Genomic DNA, 16,812 nt, shown 5'->3' with positions numbered 1-16,812 from the left:
GCTCTTTGAGTCATTTGTTTTTCGCGACTGAAAATGATTCGTGGCACATTCCTTTCTACTGACTGGTTTTACAGTAACTCGGGAGATGCTGGTAGAAGCTCTGGTCATCATGCGGCGCACGCGATTCATTTTTGCAAGCCGTTAATGAAGCAAGTTACTGTAGAGTTGTCAAAAAAAAAGTAAATGAATAAGTCTGCTACTGAATGGAAGGACATGCAGTTTGGTTTTATTGGTTTGGGGTCTGGGACCATCAGCTAACGTAAAGCCAAAAGTATTTTCAATATTTTATTATTATTCGGGACTGAGCCTAAGCGGAAGGCCTGCTCTGGAACAGAGCGAAGACTTGCTTCTTTTTGTAAGGTTTATTCTTATTATTTACAAAACATGCTCCAAAAGTCAGAAGGTCAACGTAAAAAGAATGGTCCGGATGCATTGCACCGTTTTCATTTTATAGCCCTTTCCTCGGTAAACGGGTACAGATTTCAGCAGCAGCTCTCATAATGTACAGGTAAACAGCAGCGCTTGATAAGTGCTTTGTAGCTGCTCTGTCTCTTCAACATTCCCCGCTGCTGAAACTCTCTGTCCCCACTTGGTTTTAGAACGTCGGATTGACTTTGATTATGAACGCTCCACAATGCAGAACACTGACTGCATAACGTTCTTTTTTTTTTTTTTCTTAACTGGCAGGCAGAACATGATCAAATAATAATAATGTTTTTTTTTATTTATAAAGTGCTTTTACAGATGCTCAAAGTCGCTTTCCAGGTAAAATAACAATATAAAACAATGCGAGAGATTAAAAAAAAATTAAAAACGATTAAAATAGATGCAACACAAGAATAAAATCAGTTAAAACAGACAGGGTTGAGAGGGCAAATATGGGCTGGGAGGTGTGGTGTGTAGGAGGGTTCAGGTAGGGTAGGCAAGTCTGAAGAGGTGGGTTTTGAGGGCAGACTTGAATTTGTTGAGCTCCGTGCAGTTGCGGATGTGTTTGGGGAGGGAGTTCCAGAGGGTGGGGGCGGAGACACTGAAGGCCCGGTCCCCCAGGGTTCGGTGCTTGGTTATGGCAAGGGGTGAGAGGAGGTTTGCATCAGCTGAGCGAAGGGGACGGTTTGGGGTGTGACGGACAATGAGGTCAGACAAGTAGGGAGGGGCCAGGTTGTGGAGAGACTTGAAGGTGAGGAGGAGGATCTTGAATTGGATACGGTGGGCAACAGGAAGCCAATGGAGTTGGTGGAGGACGGGGGTGATGTGGTCGTAGGAGCAGGAACTGGTGAGGAGTCTGGCGGCGGAGTTCTGGATGTATTGTAGTTTGTTGAAGGTGGAGGATGGGAGGCCGTAGGGGGCCATCAGGCGGCTCAGTCCCGCCAACCCTGCTTGCAGGTTTAATTATTATTACTATTTCAATTTAAATGGAATTGAAGATTTTTGTTGTCGGAATAAAAAAGAAATCAATTTAATGTGCTGATGCTGGACTACTTACAAGACTACCGTGCAACATGTTTAAATGTTAAGAAACAAAACGTGTTTTATCTTGTACACATTGTAACAAAATGAGCCAGTCACATGACAAAACCTTCATGTTCAACTAATTCTGGAACTCAGTTGTTCTTTGGTCCATCCTGCCTCCACGATGGCTTCCAAACTTGCTGAGGGTGGCGAGCACTGATTGGCCAGTGTCTTACTTGTGGTGTTGCCGGGCCTCTTGAGTCAGCAATAAATGACTAAATGCCACTGTGGCTGTTGTATACGGCAACAGATCAAATGAAAAAAATGAAAAGCTTAGCATTGAAGTTGACGTTCTCTTTTTTTTTTTTTTTATAAAAAAAAAAAAAATCATCATCATTGACATCATGTGACAGACTCTTCACTTTAGATTTGAACCAAACCCGCCCACTTGTTTCCTCTTGGCTCCAGTAATTCTGCTAACATGGCAGCAGCTTCAGAGACGCGAGGGCGACATCAACCTACTCGTCTCCTCGGCAGCCGGGTTCACACACACCCATGTTTTTCGCCGCTTCCTTCCGATGACATTTGAACAGATGACTGACGTGCCTCACACCCGCAATGCCTCTCGTCCCATTCTTCTCTTCTCTTCTCTTTTTAGCTTTCATCTTTCCCCCCACCTCTCTCGGTATTGTTTTCATTTCACTGTCTGCCAGGGTTTTCCCCCTGCATGTCTTTGACTTTTCCATTCCCTTCGCTCCCCCGGGGGGGGGCTTGCTGTCTCTCTCTCTCTCTCTCTCTCTCTCTCGCTCCCTCTCTCTGTCTCCCTCTCGCAGCTTACAGATATCTGCCAGTGGAGAAACATTACAACTATTGCAGATGTTGAAATGTTGATCCCATCCCCTCTCAGCCCCAGATTACCACCGACTCCGTGGCCGCGGCACATCCCCGCTGCTTCTCGGCACGGCGAGGGCGAGGCAGCTGTTTCTGTCCATTGAAAAAGAAGCCGGCGTTGTAGAGTCTGCTGCTGCTGCTGCCGCTGCCACTGCCGCGGCGGGGTCCGTGAGGCCCCCCGCCATGGAGCAGCCAATCACTGCCCTTAATCCATGCTGATGTGTAAAGCCAATTAGGGGTCAGGATTCAGTTGCATGAGGAATCTGATTTTGTACGGTGGATGTAAGGCGGACTAAGACCCCGTGGAGACAGAGAGGGTCTGTGCACGTTGCTTAGTAAAAAGGGTTTATGAGGGCAAATTGGCCTGAGATTGCACTGTTGTTCCCTGGGAAGGAATCTGCTCTCTCGCTTGACTGTTTTGGACACTTGGACATCATGTTTTTTATTACGCTTAATTGTGAAAAAAAAAAAAAAAAAAAAGTACGTTATGTTTGTATTTTCATGGTCTTACCTGCAATTCTTACAAGGCTACATTTTTATGTTACTATCCCTAAATGATAACTCCATGATAACCTGGCGACTCCAGTTTCCCTGTGTTCATCTTGTCTGGTAAAGAAATCACTGAGAGCGTTTTGGAATGGAAAAGCCCTTTTATAAATGGAATTGGAAGCAGCCCGGACAAGGCTTCTGTCTATCAGATTCATTCGAAGTGGACCAATCACATTTTTACAGCCAGTTGAGTCGGTTATCAAACAGCTGAAAGCCTCCCGTCAGTGGGGAGACATTAGAAATGCTGGGGAACAACTCAACTTTTCCTTCTCTTTTCTTGGTCCAAGTTGAAGCTAAAACATTTTCCACATTTCCCTCGGCCTCCCCTCACCCCCTTTCTTCTTTCTTCCCGGAGTGTGAAAATGTCGTAGTTTAGATAACACCGCCAACAAATGCAGCATCTGAGCTAATCTTTTTTAGCAACAGCTAGGTTTACAGCGACTTCCTGTACTGGCAAAGTTTCTCCTACAAGTTAATGGAATTTTGCCCTGCAGGTTCCATTAATGTCTGCAGTGTGATGATTAATCCAGCTGTGATGGAGGTATTTCCCTCGGGGTCAGGATGGTTCACCAACGCAAACTGCAGTATTCACATAGATTCTATATTTTGTTTTAACTGGTACACCCTCGTTTCTTTTCAACCAAGCAAAAATAGCCTCTCACAATATTTTTGATAGCAAGACAATTTTATTGTCATGTTCATTGCAGTTTGTTTTTTTTGTCGTCCTGTTTTTTTTTTCCCGCGTGTAATTTCAGTAGAATCTACAGTCCAGGTTCATTACAAAATAAAGTCTTTTCAATAAATAAATATATAGATTTATATTTATACTTTATATGTAGAAAATAAATACATTGTACATCTCATAAATAGGACCACCCATATGTACACCTCAGCTGCTTTTGCATTTTTAATAATGTTCCTCACACTCCTGAACATTACAAGTCACAAAACCCACCACGTATTCCTTTACAACCACAGTTGGAGAAGTGCTTCCGTCCCAAAAGTTAATCATTTTCTCTGCGTCGCACAACCTCTGCAAGACGCCGCCTGTTAGTTTATCTAAAGGTGATGGATGAGCTCATTACTCTGACTCAGTTGGCTGGGGAGAAGAGTTGAGCCTCCAGCCGGGACCGGCTATGTGCAGTAAGTGCTCTCTGATCTCTCACACATTCATCTCATTGTGCCTCTTTCATCTCTTATTTGGACTACCGAGCGAGTCCCTCCTCGCTGACTTTCGTACCTGACTCTCGCGTCCTGTCAATATGCGCGCTTCACATGTTCTGGGGTGAGACTTTTTGAAGGAATGTGGTCTTTTCTGGCGTTCGCCACGGCCACGCGTGGCGAACGCGCCGGATGACATCTGGTGGTGTCATCGTTTGAAACTCCCCAAAAGTCTCCTCTCGTTGTCCCCTGTAGTCAAACCTTGTATTCATCGTCCCCGCAACGCCTTCGACGCACGCCGAATGTCGTCTCAGTATCTACACTTCCGCCTCTTCAAAGTGGTTGTTTTGAAGGAGATTAGAAGAAGAAGAAGAAAATAAGCCGCTTGATTGGATAGTCCAGAGTCAGGATGTCGGGGACCTTTGATGCCCTCCCAGCTGGGCATTCATGTGGTACTCCGTCTGCATCCGCCGTGGTGCCACCTCCTCTCTGAGGTGAGTGGTCCACTGGCCACATCGCTTCCTCTTCCTCCTCCTCCTCCTCCCTCCCCTTTTCATCTCCGTCGCTCCACTTGTAAGCGGCTCTCCGCAGCTGCAAGCACTTGGTCACCTGTACTGGAACAAGTCCCGGTATGCCTGCGGGATCTTTTCGATCTCCACCGGCCTGGGAAGGAAGTGGGTGAGCTTCTGGTGCTTTTTAGTCCTGTTGCCCTCCCGGGGCGAGCCGTCCTTGTTCAGAGCCACGTAGTAGAAGCGCCCCGTGTCCGTGTGTTTATACAGGGTGGAGGCGTAGGTGTTGTACCAGTTCTCCTCAAACTGCTCTCGGAACACGCATTCCGCCGTCAGCTTCTTCTGGGTGGGGAAAGACAAAAACATTAGTTAGTTTGTCCTGCAAATGCAGCAGAGATCTCTACGCAACTTTGCAGATCTTTGACAGGCGGTGGGGGTATTTCACTGTGTTGCAACTAGTTGAAACGAACCAGGAGAAACTCTTTGAGGCAGGTACTTCTGATATGACAACTTGTCTGTTCACTCCGTCCCCCACACGGAATCCTCAAACCTGCCAACCTCCTGATCTTTTGCACGGAGAAACATCTCCTCTGCTCACTCCACAAAGGGCCGTCAGGGAGTATGGGAGCAGTAAGGAACTTCGCTTTTAGGGCCTCACAGTCCAGAGATACACAGTCCAGTCAGAAATACCATCAAGGAGCAAACAGCTGGACCCGTTTGCACCCGTTATGAATATGTTCCAAATCATCTCCTCCCTGTTCATGTCCTTTCCCTTCTCTTCCCTTCCCTTCCCTTCCCTTCCCTTCCCTTCCCGACATTCCTCCCCTCAGACCGTCTCTTTCTGGCTTCTCTACACAAGTCGTCTGTTCATCCCCAGCCCTGAGAAAAACCGTTGGCCTCTGTCACTGTTTGAGCAAGAGTCACTTCTTCTTAAGAAAAACCTCCAGCAGCAACAGAAGCAGCAGAAGTTTTGTTGACTGGTTGTCAGGCTCGGCTTGACTAGGGCTGTGTGGTGAATCTGTTGCCTGTAAACACAGTCTCAAGGGCACATGACTGGGCCAGTTCCATCCTAATACATCACCCCCCGCACACACACACACACACACACACACACACACACACACACACACACACACACACACACACATCTCACTGGATCAAAAGCCCGTCAAGGTCTGCTGGCTGCTGGACGGAAGCAAACCTCTACCTGTTCTTCCCCCTGCCTACTCCGCCCCCCTCGGCGGCCCTCCATCGCAGACGTGTCCACATCGCTCCCTCTGTCAGTCAGGTGACTCAGTCAGGTGTGCAATTACCCCGCCCCCCTCCGCCTTCCCCCTCCATCCCAGGGTCAAAGCTGCAGGATGCCAGACTCTGATAGCGTGCAGTAACAATATCTGCACTTTCAACGTAATGGCCGTGCTTAAAGGTAGCCTCTGTTCCCAGCGTTCCCAGCCAGAGGCAGTCTGGGCCCCGAGGGGCCCTCCGGTAATGCCCTAGGACACCTGATACAGGTAACCCCTCGCATATTTCCCCTTCATTTGCTACGGCTCTTCCCCTTCTCCTCCCTCTCTCGGTGTGCACAGATAGCAACAACACGGGAGGCAAAGTCAGCCAGAGGGGAAGACGTCCTGGAGACGCAGCATTTATGAGGACAGTATGTTTTCTGATTTGAGGGCAAACTTGACGTGACAATCATTATATTCCACCGGTGCACCCAGGTGCACGCTGAGAACCTCCCAGTGCTTCTGTTTCCACCATATTACCGTCAATAACTCAAGACTAAATAAAGACAAGGGCTTTCTATCACCCTGAATTTAATCTCCTGAGAAACTCTGCAACAAGTCCAGTTGTTTTTGGTCCCGAGCTCACCATCATTTATTAGCTCCGCTGGTGTGAGAGCCGCTGGTAGCGAAACTCGGGTTGTTTTGTCTCACTGCGGTTTTCCCATCTTTCATGTATGGGAACCCTGATAACCGAGTGTCTCGGAAAATTCTCCTGGAAAAAAACCCCTCATTTTCTAAAAGCTCTCCTGGTGGATATTGTAGGGGATTGAAAAAAATAAAGCGCTTTGTCTTGGGAGAATGGCTGTAAAGTCGCGTATTCTGCAAAGCAAGTCATGTGTATCAAGTACCGGGGCCTGTGAATGAGAGCCCGGGCTGCCTGTCGAGGCTGGGATTGTGAATGAAAGGAGTCCACCCCCCACCCCCGCCCGCTCTCTCTCTCTTTTTTTTTTTGACTCACCGACCCATAGAGCTCTCCTTTCTCATTCATGCCGAGGTAGAGTCCAGCGTCCACCCCTCTGATGCTGACCAGACCCACTGCCAGACTGATGAACTCCAGGATACCTGGGGTTAAACAATGCACACACACACACACACACACACACACAGAAAATGGAGTGATGAAAAGGCACAAGTTACAAGTGTCGTTTTTGAGCGTTCTCTGTTCGTCCCCCTTGAATCAGCATCCCTCATTAAAGCAAAAAGAAAAAAAAAATCCAGTAAATGCATAACTCTAATTGCTTTCACATTGAAGATTCATTTGATATCTTTCTCTTTTTAAATGCTCCCGACACGTTAATCACAGTGGGCTGCGGTGTCTGTACATGTGTTCAGCCTGTCTTTGGAACTTCCCATCCGGCTAATAATACACGCGCAGAGGTCGCTTTTATTGAGCTGAGATGTGGGCCCATGGTGTGTGTGTGTGTGTGTGTGTGTGTATGTGTGTGTGGGGTGTGGGGGTGCTGCTGACTCACAGGAAGATAGACAGTAAAGTGAACAGGCACTTCAAAGGCGGGGAAACAACCGGTGAAATTAAAAGCTGCGCTTCTGCAGAGGTTAGTCAGAGAGGATCCAGCTGGCAGCGCTGCCAGGCACTGGGGCCACCTGGTCCCCATCTCTGCCTGCGACCTCATCCGATGGCCAGAGGATGACAGAGAACATCCCTCTAATTTTTTTTTTTTTTTCTCTTGTGGGGTGAGGAGTGTGTTTAATATCCCTCTAATCAAAGCCACGTCTTCCTCTTTCTCCCCCCCCCCCCCCACCCCCTCCTCCCTCTCTGCTCTGACAAAAGAGTTTGTTGCATCTTTTAAAAAAACTTAAGTGAAGCCAGAAGCCAACAAACGGACCACCCATCCCCTTGTTTTGGGCTCAACACGACCGTATCCCGCACTGGTGGTCACGCTTTAATCTTATCCCCGAGTCGCCCCCCCCCCACCCCCACCCCGTTATGTTGGCGCAGTAGAGAATCGGCGGCGCCGCACCTGCGAGGGAGCAGCGGCGGTTGCGTGGATATGAGGCGCGGGACATGATGTGCGTGTCTGCCACCCTCACCCACCACTCCATCCACCCCCAACCCCGCCCCTCTCTCATGTGTTTATCGTCCGCCATGCATTCTGGCCGGCCGCACCTCGCTCCATTTGTTTCACGGGGGCACGCCACGCGCACGCGCTGTTGCCTAGGCTGCCAAACCCGGGTCGACACACCTGACGCCACCACCCAAGACGCCCCTCGCCACCGAAAAAGGTGCGCGGCCAGGTGACAGTGACGCACGAACGGGCCGCCTCTGGGGACGTGCGCGCGGAAAAGCCTCCAGATGAACCCGCACTGAAGCCGCACAGCGACTATAGCGCAAATATTTGTCTTGACTTTATATGCTGTATGCATTTGTAACTTGTTTTCCTGACACCACTATAAACAGGAAATTCACTCCAAACTACATATAGTAAATTAATAGATACAGTACTGTAATAATAATGATAATAATAATAATAATAAATAAATAATAATAATAATAATAATAATAATAATAATAATAACGATGGGAAAAAACACATCTCCGAGACAAGTTGCTGTGAAAGCAAAAGTCACACATTTTTTTTCTCCTTCAAATCTCTTTACAAGGCGTGCACGGGAGAACATCTCACCGAATCTGCTGTGGTCCTGCCTTGTCCCGTGCACGGTGCCGTTTGGGAATATCTCCAGCTGGAAGCCGGTCCTGCAGTAGAGCTGCCGCCGCCTCAGGATCCCTTTCAGGTGCCCGAAATCCGTGGGAGAGCCCCGCTGCAGCCTCCCCTCGATCTGACCGAGCCGCTCATTCAAGCCCAGCGGAGACTCCGGCAGCGGCACGGTGCCCAGTGGGGGGAAAGTCTGTAAATCCAAGTCGATGGTCCCCAGGAAACTCCCGACCTCTGCCATGGTGTGCACCGCGGTCAAGTTAAGCGGTGGCATTTTTGTTGTTTAGATCGAAAAGTTAGATCACCGGTGAGCGACGCGGGGAAGCGTGTAAAAACAATAAAAACAAAACAAAACAAAACAAAAACAACATAAAAAGTTTACACAAGTCCGCTCCGTGTGCGCGCAAACAGCGAGTCCCCCAGCGCGCCGCGCTCCTGCCGAATCCGAGGACGCCTCTCTCAGATTATCGATCGTCCCTCGCTGTAATCATCAGTTTGATATCTCTCTCTCTATCAGATGGAAAGACTCTATTATATACATACTCCCCACGCATTCTCACATTGGACATTCAAGACACAAGCCACGCCTGGCTGGCATCTCTTCTTACGCGCCTCGGTTTCCTCGCTTGATTGTGTTTCTTCCCTCGTCACTTCACTCAAACTTTTTGGAATACACACGTATCAGTACACCTCCGACCGTGTCTCCGTCTCAACGAGGCTGCGGGCGACATCCGAAAAGTGCGGGATCTCTTATCTCCTCGGAGCTCGTGCGCTCGTCGTGTTCGCGGCCGCGCGCCGTCTGGCCAAAACCGCGGCGAGCGTCCGTGCGCGGGGAGCTCTGGCAACACTTAGCGGCGCGCGGAGAGCCCGAGAGGCAGAGATCATCATCGCTCAGAGGCCAATGGGAGCTGACACAAATGCGAAAATCGGAAGACAAACTGTAGCGACCGCTCCACCACAGAGGCAATCCATAATTTGCTCTGGGTTTTTTTGGGTCACACCACAACAGTCCTCTGGAAAAGAGAGAGAGAGAGAGAGAGAGAGAGAGAGAGAGAGAGAGGGAGAGAGAGAGAGAGAGAGAGAGAGAGCAGGGGGGTGGAGGGAGAGAGAGAGAGAGAGAGAGGGGGAGAGAGAGAGAGAGAGAGAGAGAGAGAGAGAGAGAAGGAAACCCTCAAAGCATCAGAGCGCTTCAGATTTAAGACTGTAAAAATAACCGAGGCATAATCTTCTGAGCAATCCAATCCGCAGCACAAGTGCCAACCGCTGCAGCTGGACGTTCTCAGCAGAGCAGAGCCGAGCTGAGCCGAGCTTCTCTCCACCTCCCCGCTGGAACAAGCAGGTGCTTCCTCGCCCCCCCCCCCCTCTGCCCGACGCTCGGCAATGCGCTCCAGCGAAACCAGCATCTTTAACCACCACAACTGCAACTACTGCTTAACGACGCGGATGACGTGTCGCGTCGGATCCGAGCGGCCTGTTTCTGCTCAGTGCTTATGTAACACGAGGGAGAAAGTTGCAAAACATGAGCAACTCAGTGGTGCAAAGGCCCTGAAAGAGCAGAAACGTGATGTAAAGGGTGCGTATGGTGGCGATTTCCACGTCTTTACCTCTCATCTTTGATTCCAGTCGATCATGAACTGATGCAGCTATCTATCCCAGAGCGCTGCACACTTAGCCCGCTGTTTACAGCCTTCTCCCCAAAATGTTCACTTCGCACTTCCTGCCGGAGCTGATTCATGGAAATAGCTGTGTGTCTAAGAGTTTCCCAAAACCTTCTAAAAAGCTCAGTACCGCATATGAATGACGAGTTACTTCCAGACACAAGTTGTTAGGAAAACACTGATAAAGAGGCTGGTGCTTGACAGATGTTGGACAGCATTAAAACGCATTTGTGTTTGTGTCCAAGACAGTTTTAAAAGAAAACAGGAAACAAACTCATTGAATCTGCGACTCTCTCCTTCATTACGGCGCACTTGCGCACATAAAATAGCTTTCATTGCCCCACGTTAAACTTGTGGAATTCTTATATCTTGGCATATAAAGTCTGTTCCTATGATGTTTTATAATGTAGAAGCTGCAGTTTTCCAAAGAACACTCGCTAGGACTTGCGGCTGCGAGGCCAAAAGTCGGGCTCCAGGGGCCCCGCCCCCCCGAAATTGTTTTGTTTTTTTGGGGGGGGGGGGAAATCCGCTTTTGCAAATGAGAAAAACAATAATAACAGTGTCAGCGGAGATCAAACAGTCATCTGGACTTGAAGTCCTCCGCTGACATGTTAACAAGGTTTACATTAGAAATCATAATCTCATTGTAGCCGTCAAATAAATTCAGACTAATGGAAAGAGTAAACTACGAGTCACTTCAAACTCAACCGCCCTTTTTTTTTTAATTTTTTTTTTAAATTTTAAATTTTTTTTACATCTCCTGCTGTTGCAACCTGACCAGACGCCAGGAAAGATTGTGAGGAACGATGAGTAACCGGCGTGACTTCAGATCGATGGGGGATTTCTGCAGCCCCTCGGTGCACTCGGGGAGCGACAGGTCCCGGCTTGCGGCTCCGCAAGGAAGATGAAGGTTTAGTCGGGGACTTTAATTTTCGGTGTGAGAAACTGAAAACAAACTCCTGGAGCAGCGGTTGAATGAGCTGGTATCGGCGGTGGTCGGTGGGGGGAGGAGGAGGAGGAGGAGGAGGAGGAGGAGGCGTGATTACGTAAACAGTGCGTTAAACTATCAGCCGTGTTATTTAAGAGTGGCCCGGAGCTGCTTCTGGAAATCCCCCCCCGCCTCCGCCTCCGACCTGAGAGCTGCTGAGCTCTCACCTCAGCGCCGCTCATCTCCGCCCCGGCCTTCCTGTGGAGGAGCGTGATTTACGGTGCGACCGGGGCCCTTCTTGCCTCTGTGAATGGTGACAAACGGCGCGCTTGAGATTGTTTTGATGTCACCGTCGGCCTTTGATGGATTTTCCCCGGCTTCCTGCGTTTTTTTTTTCCTTCTTCTTCTTCTTCTTCTTCTTCGTTCGGCCAATTCATCAACTCTCGCGGCGGCGGTGGCGGCGGCACCGGCGGCGGCGGGGCAGATGTGAGCGGGTTACAGTATGATTGACCCTCCAAAGTACCAAGGGCCCTCTTTTTTTCCTCCCCCCTCCGCTGCTACTAATTATGCCGCTATAAATCTTGCGGGTGTGTCACGCTCGCATTGAAGTCAGGGGAGGGACAGTGGCTTTCAGCTGGTACGCTATATGAAAAGGTGGCGGCGGTGATGAATGCTCGGTGGGCCTCCGCTTGATGAATCGGGAAGGAAGGGGTTGACGAGGAGTCAGGGACGGTCGGGGCTTTTGTGCGCCGGGACGCCGGGGACCCATCGGAGGGAGGCGGAGCGGGGGGGTGGGGGGGTGGTGGCTGAAAGGGGAATTCGTCTCAGCTCAAAAGAGGGATGGAAGAAAAGACGCGGAGGGGAGACGGGGCCGAAAGAGATGCAAGCGAGGGAGCACGGAGGATAATTACAAGGAAACGCCAACACACACACACGCACACACAGGCGCACGCGCGCGCACCTTTTCTCCCCCCATTCCCGCGGGGGCACGTTTCTGACTTTCAACTCACCGTCCGCCCCCCCCCCCCGACCCCCGACCCCCCCGGGCCCGGAGCTCAAATCCATCTTCGGCTCCATTATGCGTAGGAATAAAAATCAAGAGGTGGTGAATTTAGATTCCTCTTTTGCTTTTGTAGCTATTAGAAGCTACATCTGCTGCTGGTCAGCTATATTTTATAGTAGACACGGCAGATTTATGGCAGTAGACACACACACACACACACACACACACACACAAAAACACACGCACGCACGCGCGCACACACACACACACACACGATCCAGGCCCTAAAATGTTCCCATATGGCTGCGAACCTGCAGAGGATATAGAAATGAAGATAATGACCTCGAGTGCGCGGCTGCGGCTTTGAAGTCGCTCTCCCATGAGTCACGGCGGGAGGGTCCAAATTGGAATTGAAGGTACACTTGCAGCAGGGATTGGGGCTAATGGGAGCCTCACCTATTTATTTGGATTAGACAAACTTCACATGTGTCCTCTTCGCCGGGGGCGGGGGGAGGGGCAGGGGGAGGGGGGAAGGGGTTTGGGGGGGGGGGTGCGCCCAGGTCCGCTTGCACAAACAAACCCCCGGCCTGTTTTACAGACCGTGAGGCGGGGTTTCGCGGCCGCGCTGGAGGTTCGACGACGCGTCGCCGCGTGCGGGGCGGCGGAGTTCCGACTCACAACGAGGAGCAAAAGCATCGATTTGACATTTTAGCTGGAGCCAAAGACACCAAGTATGCCAGGTATCCGTGCTCCATGTTTCCCCGCTGGGTTTCCCTCCTGTTATTTGCTCTTTAAAAGCCAAATGCTGTGTTCAAAATTGCCTGCTTGCACACTAACCCTGTGCAAAGATACAATGCTGCTGCTGCTGCTGCCACGTGCACAGATGCACGGCACTAATTTGTCGTCTCAAAAACCTGAGACCGGACCGCTTTGCTCCAGCGCCACATTATCGAAGCGCCACAGGAGCGATGTATCGCAGCGAGCTCCAAGACCATGTTCCTGTCCGAGCAATGCCGCCTCATTTAAAACCAGTCGGTAACACTGCGGTGTGTGTGTGTGTGTGTGCGTGCGCGTCTGTTTGTTTAGCGTTGCCTTTTACCGTCTGTTTGCAATTTGCCGTTAAAAAAACAAAGTAGCCGGAGTGACAGTAAACCCCAAAGTGGTAACGAAACAAAACAAAACAAAAAAAAACAACAACCCGTAAACACCCTTTTTTGTCATCACTTCTGGTAAATTCCACAACTCTACCTGTGACGACACTGGCGCTCCGAGGCGTTGCAATCTAGACTCTGTAATATGAAACAGCGACATCGATCCTCCCTCCTCCTCCTCCTCCTCCTCCTCCTCCTCCTCACCTCTTCTCCCATCATCTCATCTCCTCTCCTCTCATCCTGCCGTCCAAATAAAACGGCCTCCAGGCCGTGTAATTGTTGTGTAATGCCATTCCGCGGAATTTGTGCAAAATTCTTTACGGGAACGCAAAGCAAATAAATGTATCGCCCCTCCCTCCCTCTCCTCACCCCCCCCCCCCTCCCCCCCACCGCCATGCTGGTCATAATGGAGCCAGTTGCCGCCTCCTTCTCTCTCCTGTGATGGATGCCCGGTTTTAGAAAAAGGCCTCCCGCTGCTCCTGATGGCTCACACGTAATCATCCGATCTGGGATCGGGTTCCTTGAACCCCTCTTAACCTCGGCCGAGTGAGGGCATGAAAAAAAAAGGGGAGCAGGGGGGAGAGAGAGAGAGAGAGGGAGAGAAAAGGAGAGGCTCTTTCAGTGTCAGTGGCTGTTGGGAATGAGAGCCGCTATCTTTCTTCACGCCCCCCCCCCCCCCCCCCCCAATCCCCTCTTTAACAAGGCCACCGAAGGCGGCGTGCACGAGACAGGTTCTGGGCCCCGGACGGGCCGAGCCGAGATCCAGATCCGCGAGAAAGAGAGCGGAGAGACGAGGGGAAGGTGGGGGGGAGAGGGAGGAGGACATCATCTGTTCTTATTTTACCTTTTGTCAAGCAGCATGTGGAAAATGATCTTCCCTGTGAGTTATTTGCAGAGCTGGATTCCGTGTTATTTCATTCCCTAGCAAAGACATAACAGAGAGGGTCTCCGCTTTCACGCAGGTGGTCTTCTCGGCCTTGTTCAAGGGCGCCGGCCGCGAGCGCCGGGCCAGGGGCGGGACTGGAAGCAGGGCCGGTGGGGGGGGGGGCGGGAGGGTACAGCAGACAGACGCATGTGAATTTAGGTAAGGGTGTAGCGTTTCAGCGCCTGTTCCCCCCCGCTACCCCCCACCACCCCCCCGAGAAAGATAGCACTAATTAATGTGTTTGCTTTTTGCTCTCCAGCGCTAACGAACGGAGCCCTTCCAGCTCTCTGCGCCGAGGAGCCGCCCCGGTACGCGAGAGGAAAAAAATGGAACGCGGTCTAAAACCAACATTTGCCGTACAAATTGCCTGCATGTGTTTTCCCCCGCGAGAGGGAAACAGAATCCCTGACGCGACGCGCCGACGGAGATGTCACGCCGCTTCTTTTCTCGCCCGTCCGACGGTGGGAGAACTTCAGCGGAGGGGGAAATATTTAAAAGTTTGTCTCCACCGTTTTTTTGTTTTTTTTTTCTAATTTGGCTTTTGCGGTTAATTACCTGCGCTGCAAACGTGCGGTTTGGCCTTTTTTTCGCAAGCAGATGTCTGTTTGAGTCGAACGTAAACTCGCAGCACTAAGTGGCCGTATTTCAACTGAAATACGGCCACTTATTCATCAAAGTAGCGAAAAGTCCTCCTGGCTCTCAGAGGCAGCGATGGCGGCTAATAGGCTAATTAATTGCAGTCTCATGTTCTCTCGAGAGGAGGAGGAGCAACCGCCCGCCCGCCCACCCAGCCGCACCGGAGCGATGTTCCACCTGTCGGTCCGCGGCGCGGCGTCCGGCAACATCGGCGGCCCGGCATCGACTCGTGTTTCTCGAGCTCGGCGGTCTGACGTTAGCGAGCGTGTATGCGTGATCATGATCCCCCGTCTGATGAGGCCCTCAAAGCGAGACTATTATTCTTACAACAACACAGAGCAGGAATCTACCCTCAAACAGATGTTAGGAGCCCTTTGTAGAGCCTCTGGCACGGAGCCCGACTCTACCTATCTGCACAGCTATTTACATGGCAATCCAGCTGCGCACTCTTTAACTCTCCTCTTCTCTCTTCTCCTCCTCTGCTTCTGCCCCCCCCCCCCACCACCACCACCATCACCACCGCCACCCAGCTCTCTGCCTTTCGCATTTCACATTCCCCCTGTTTTACCCAGCCTCCCCTCCCTCCTTCACTGCCCCCCCGCCCCCCTCCTCACTGTTTGAAATCAAATAGCCGCGCTCATATAAACTTTGATCAATCAGAGGGACTAATTTGCTTGGCCGAGCAGACAGAGACATACCAGCGAGCGCAGGTTCGGTTACACGGAGATGAAAAAGACCAGGCCGCGCCGTATCTGAGAATATCTCCACACCGGCACGGACCCTCAGCCCGTTGCTTTATATTTAGGGCCTTTTTTTACCCTGTCAGTGAAAAAGCCAAATATGTCCCTTGAAGTTGGAGCGCGTGTAGCGATAACAGACTCTGGGTTTCAGGTGAAGAGATGTAAAATGTGCTAACAGTCCATCAGCAGCTGCACTTCCATGACCCCTAGAATTGAGCAAGACCTAAATATCGCAATAAAAAAACGGTAATGGAAACAACTAAACTTGGAAAAACCTCTCACATATGGCTCAAAGGTCTTCACGCTTTCATGAGGTGGTTTTTCTGACGTATTGATGTCGAGGTATATCGCTAAAGTGTCAGAGAAACATTTTTCTTTCGCATTTAAGCGATGCTGGACGTGACGTATGGGGTCATGTGTCCAGTTCACTTCAAGTGAAAGTGCCGCGTTACGTTCGGACAGAGGAGGAGACTAAGTAAAAAATATAACAACCCTTCATGACAGCAAACAAACGTAAACAAACAAACATAATTCTCGTAAATCTTGCGGGACGAGAGTCTACGAGAATTACTGCTTATGCGCTTCACATCATTCGATGGAAACACCTACAAATCGCAGTTGAACTTTGTCAAAATTGTAGAAATATCGCTCTTATTTTGTGAAAAACTGTAATGGAAACGCAGCTATAATCATTGATGCAAACGTCATGTTGATTGGTTGTTTTTCTCTTTTTCACTGACCTGCGAAGGTGAGTTTGCAGATGGGCCGAGAGGATTTAGCAAACATTCAAAAGAGGCATAAAAGTGTTATAACTACCAATCGCTTGTTAGCAATTTCTACACAAACAAGCAACACAATTTCAACAACCTTATGACATAAATGTTGTCATTTTGCCAGAAGGTACTTAAAGGCATTTATTGGTCTTTTCATGAGACGTAACCCAGTAGGTATGCAGAACAACAACAACAACGACGACGACAACAACAAATCCCCAACGTTCCCCTTTTCTCAAAAGCAGTTTTTGTGCAGTTCTGAGCTACTGGGGCCAAATTCTGTTTGCTTTAAGTGTAAGAAAAACAAAATCGGTTATTTGGCCGTTCCCTCCTCCCTTCAGCACACATTGTTTTTTCACATTGACGTGTGTTGATCTTATTTGCAAAAATCCCGAAACCTTCATCAAAGCCACCATGACCTCGATGATGCAAAACAGCGGGGGAGAGAGAGCAAGAGAGAGAGAGAGAGAGAGGGAGAGAGTGA

General features: G+C 50.0%; 1 protein-coding gene across 1 annotated transcript; it reads right to left on the bottom strand.

The window, feature by feature from the left end:
- Positions 1-4,591: 4,591 nt before the first annotated feature.
- On the bottom strand, positions 4,592-9,620 carry fgf16 (fibroblast growth factor 16). The gene is made up of 3 exons (XM_076032859.1): positions 8,485-9,620; positions 6,801-6,904; positions 4,592-4,901 (listed from the first exon to the last, which is right to left on the bottom strand). The coding sequence occupies exons 1-3, from the start codon at positions 8,786-8,788 to the stop codon at positions 4,656-4,658; spliced, it is 654 nt and encodes a 217-aa protein (XP_075888974.1). The 5' UTR covers positions 8,789-9,620; the 3' UTR covers positions 4,592-4,655.
- Between the last annotated feature and the right edge of the window lie 7,192 nt (positions 9,621-16,812).

The sequence above is a fragment of the Nelusetta ayraudi genome, unplaced genomic scaffold (assembly GCF_046127955.1).
Source record: "Nelusetta ayraudi isolate G7.1 ecotype Tasmania unplaced genomic scaffold, CSIRO-AGI_Nayr_v1 ptg000039l, whole genome shotgun sequence".
In the NCBI taxonomy this organism is placed as follows: domain Eukaryota; kingdom Metazoa; phylum Chordata; class Actinopteri; order Tetraodontiformes; family Monacanthidae; genus Nelusetta; species Nelusetta ayraudi.
This window is presented reverse-complemented; position numbering and strand designations above follow the sequence as displayed.

Excerpts from the sequence above, each read along its gene's own strand:
- fgf16 (XM_076032859.1), bottom strand. The coding sequence starts at position 8,788 with ATGCCACCGCTTAACTTGACCGCGGTGCACACCATGGCAGAGGTCGGG. Across the intron at positions 6,905-8,484 it reads GCAGGACCACAGCAGATTCG|GTATCCTGGAGTTCATCAGT; the intron begins GTGAGATGTTCT and ends GTTTAACCCCAG. Across the intron at positions 4,902-6,800 it reads AAGGAGAGCTCTATGGGTCG|AAGAAGCTGACGGCGGAATG; the intron begins GTGAGTCAAAAA and ends TTCCCCACCCAG.